The following is a 3,102-nucleotide window of genomic DNA, read 5'->3' as shown; positions in this document are numbered from 1 at the left end:
CCTCCCAAAGTGCTGGGATTACAGGCATGAGCCAGCATGCCCGTGAGCCAGCATCCAAGGTAGGTGGATGACTTGAGCCCAGTTAGAGACCAGCCAGGGCAACATGGCGAAAACCAGTCACTACAAAAAATACAAAAATTAGCCGGGTGTGATGGTGTGAGCCTGCAGTCCTAGCTACTTGGGGGTCTGAAGTGAAAAGATTGCTTGAGCCTGGGGAGGTCCAGGCTGTGGTGAGCTGTGATCATGCTTCTGCACTCCAACCTGGGCAACAGAATGAGATCCTGTCTCAAAAAAATAAAATAAAACAATTAGTAGGGAATATTCTATTTCAAATAGAGAAATGCATAGGAAAAAGACTCACTTCAGTGTTTTCTGTTGTTATTTCAGACCAAAACCTTGTGCGACTGAGCTCAAGAGCAGTGCATCCAGATTCTCCTCAGAAGTGAGACTTTCCAAAGGACCAATGACTCTGTTTCCTGTGCCCTTTCATTTTTTCCTACTCTGTAGCTATGTCTCGATCCCGCCATGCAAGGCCTTCCAGATTAGTCAGGAAGGAAGATGTAAACAAAAAAAAGAAGAACAGCCAACTACGAAAGACAACCAAGGGAGCCAACAAAAATGTGGCATCAGTCAAGACTTTAAGCCCTGGAAAATTAAAGCAATTAATTCAAGAAAGAGATGTTAAGAAAAAAACAGAACCTAAACCACCCATGCCAGTCAGAAGCCTTCTGACAAGAGCTGGAGCAGCACGCATGAATTCGGATAGGACTGAGGTTCTTTTTCAGAACCCAGAGTCCTTAACCTGCAATGGGTTTACAATGGCGCTACGAAGCACCTCTCTTAGCAGGCGACTCTCCCAACCCCCACTGGTCATAGCCAAATCCAAAAAGATTCCACTTTCTAAGGGTTTAGAAAAGCAACATGATTGTGATTATAAGATACTCCCTGATTTGGGAGTAAAGCACTCAGAAAATGATTTGGTTCCAATGCAAGACACCCAAGTCCTTCCTGATATAGAGACTCTAATCAGTATAAAAAATCCCTCTTTACTTAAAGGTAAGAGCCAAGAGACAACTCAGTCTTGGTCCCAAAGAGTTGAGGATTCCAAAATCAATATCCCTACCCACAGTGGCCCTGCAGCTGAGATCCTTCCTGGGCCACTGGAAGGGACATGCTGTGATGAAGGACTATTCTCTGAAGAGACATTTAATGATACCAGTGGTTCCCCAAAAATGTTTGCTCAGGACACAGTGTGTGCTCCTTTTCCCCAAAGAGCAACCCCCAAAGTTACCTCTCAAGGAAACCCCAGCATTCAGTTAGAAGAGTTGGGTTCACGAGTAGAATCTCTTAAGTTATCTGATTCTTACCTGGATCCCATTAAAAGTGAACATAATTGCTACCCCACCTCCAGTCTTAATAAGGTTATACCTGAATTGAACCTTAGAAACTGCTTGGCTCTTGGTGGGTCTACGTCTCCTACCTCTGTAATAAAATTCCTCTTGGCAGGCTCAAAACAAGCAACCCTTGGTGCTAAACCAGATCATCAAGAGGCCTTCAAAGCTACTGCAAATCAACAGGAAGTTTCTGATACCACCTCTTTCCTAGGACAGGCCTTTGGTGCTATCCCACAGCAATGGGAACTTCCTGGTGCTGATCCAGTTCATGGTGAGGCCCTGGGTGAGACCCCAGATCTACCAGAGATTCCTGGTGCTATTCCAGTCCAAGGAGAGGTCTTTGGTACTATTTTAGACCAACAAGAAACTCTTGGTATGAGTGGGAGTGTTGTTCCAGACTTGCCTGTCTTCCTTCCTGTTTCTCCAAATCCAGTTGCTACCTTTAATGCTCCTTCCAAATGGCCTGAGCCCCAAGGCACTGTCTCATATGGACTTGCAGTCCAGGGTGCTATACAGATTTTGCCTTTGGGCTCAGGACACACTCCTCAATCATCATCAATCTCAGAGAAAAATTCATTACCTCCAGTAATGGCTATAAGCAATGTAGAAAATGAGAAGCAGGTTCATATAAGCTTCCTGCCAGCTAACACTCAGGGGTTCCCATTAGCCCCCGAGAGAGGACTCTTCCATGCTTCACTGGGTGTGGCCCAACTCTCTCAGGCTGGTCCCAGCAAATCAGACAGAGGGAGCTCCCAGGTCAGTGTAACCAGCACAGTTCATGTTGTCAACACCACAGTGGTGACTATGCCAGTGCCAATGGTCAGTACCTCCTCTTCTTCCTATACCACTTTGCTACCCACTTTGGAAAAGAAGAAAAGAAAGCGATGTGGGGTCTGCGAACCCTGCCAGCAGAAGACCAACTGTGGTGAATGTACTTACTGCAAGAACAGAAAGAACAGCCATCAGATCTGTAAGAAAAGAAAATGTGAGGAGCTGAAAAAGAAGCCATCTGTCGTTGTGCCTCTGGAGGTAAGCAGACAGTCAAAGGGCGGGGAGACAGCTGAGACTTGGTATAGTGATCTATATGCAGAGACACCTCTAGTATCTCTGTGTAGTAGTGAATTGTTTCACTATTACATATTTTTACTTTGGTACAATGTTACTTTAAGTTATCCATACAAGAATTCCTGGACCTACCTGAAGTATGTCTTATGCAGTGATGCCTTAGCTAGCTTATTTTTAGAATTTGTCTCAGAAAACTAGAACATACAGTTTTTTCTCATTACAGGATTTGATGGAAATGTAGAGAAATTGTGTGAAATGTGGTTTTGCAAAGATTTCCCCTATGCCTCTTTTGGCTAGTTGTGTGTCTTTTTTGGCAGTCACAGATTTAAAAATTAAGAGTGGAACAAATTAATTAACTCCATAGCAGCCTGAAAAACCAGAGGAATTAAACATCTTTCCTTTTCAAAGAATGCAGTTGCATCCCTAATCTTGAAACTTTGCTTTGGAGACATAGCAATAATACAGCTTTTGTCTCAACTTTTGGTGAGTGATTTCTACCTGCTCTACTAACCTCATAGGGTTGTTGGAATTAAAGGAAAATGGCTTGTAAACTCAAGTGATATACAAACATTAGTTCTTATTTAGTTAATGAACCTAAGGTAGTTAAAGGATCTGTTGATTTAGAATTTATTTAAAACTTTTA

General features: G+C 43.3%; 1 protein-coding gene across 1 annotated transcript in view; it reads left to right on the top strand.

Moving 5' to 3' along the window:
• Positions 1-509: 509 nt before the first annotated feature.
• Positions 510-3,102, top strand: part of TET1 (tet methylcytosine dioxygenase 1) — a 134,920-nt gene continuing 132,327 nt past the window's right edge. Inside the window, 1 exon segment of the mRNA XM_017851456.1 lies at positions 510-2,423. Within this exon segment, the coding sequence (XP_017706945.1) occupies positions 510-2,423 (1,914 nt within the window).

Source organism: Rhinopithecus bieti, unplaced genomic scaffold, assembly GCF_001698545.2.
Source record: "Rhinopithecus bieti isolate Rb0 unplaced genomic scaffold, ASM169854v2 scaffold_33940, whole genome shotgun sequence".
Taxonomy (NCBI): Eukaryota; Metazoa; Chordata; class Mammalia; order Primates; family Cercopithecidae; genus Rhinopithecus; species Rhinopithecus bieti.
The sequence above is the reverse complement of the archived record's forward strand: the minus strand, read 5'-3'. Positions and strand labels throughout refer to the sequence as shown.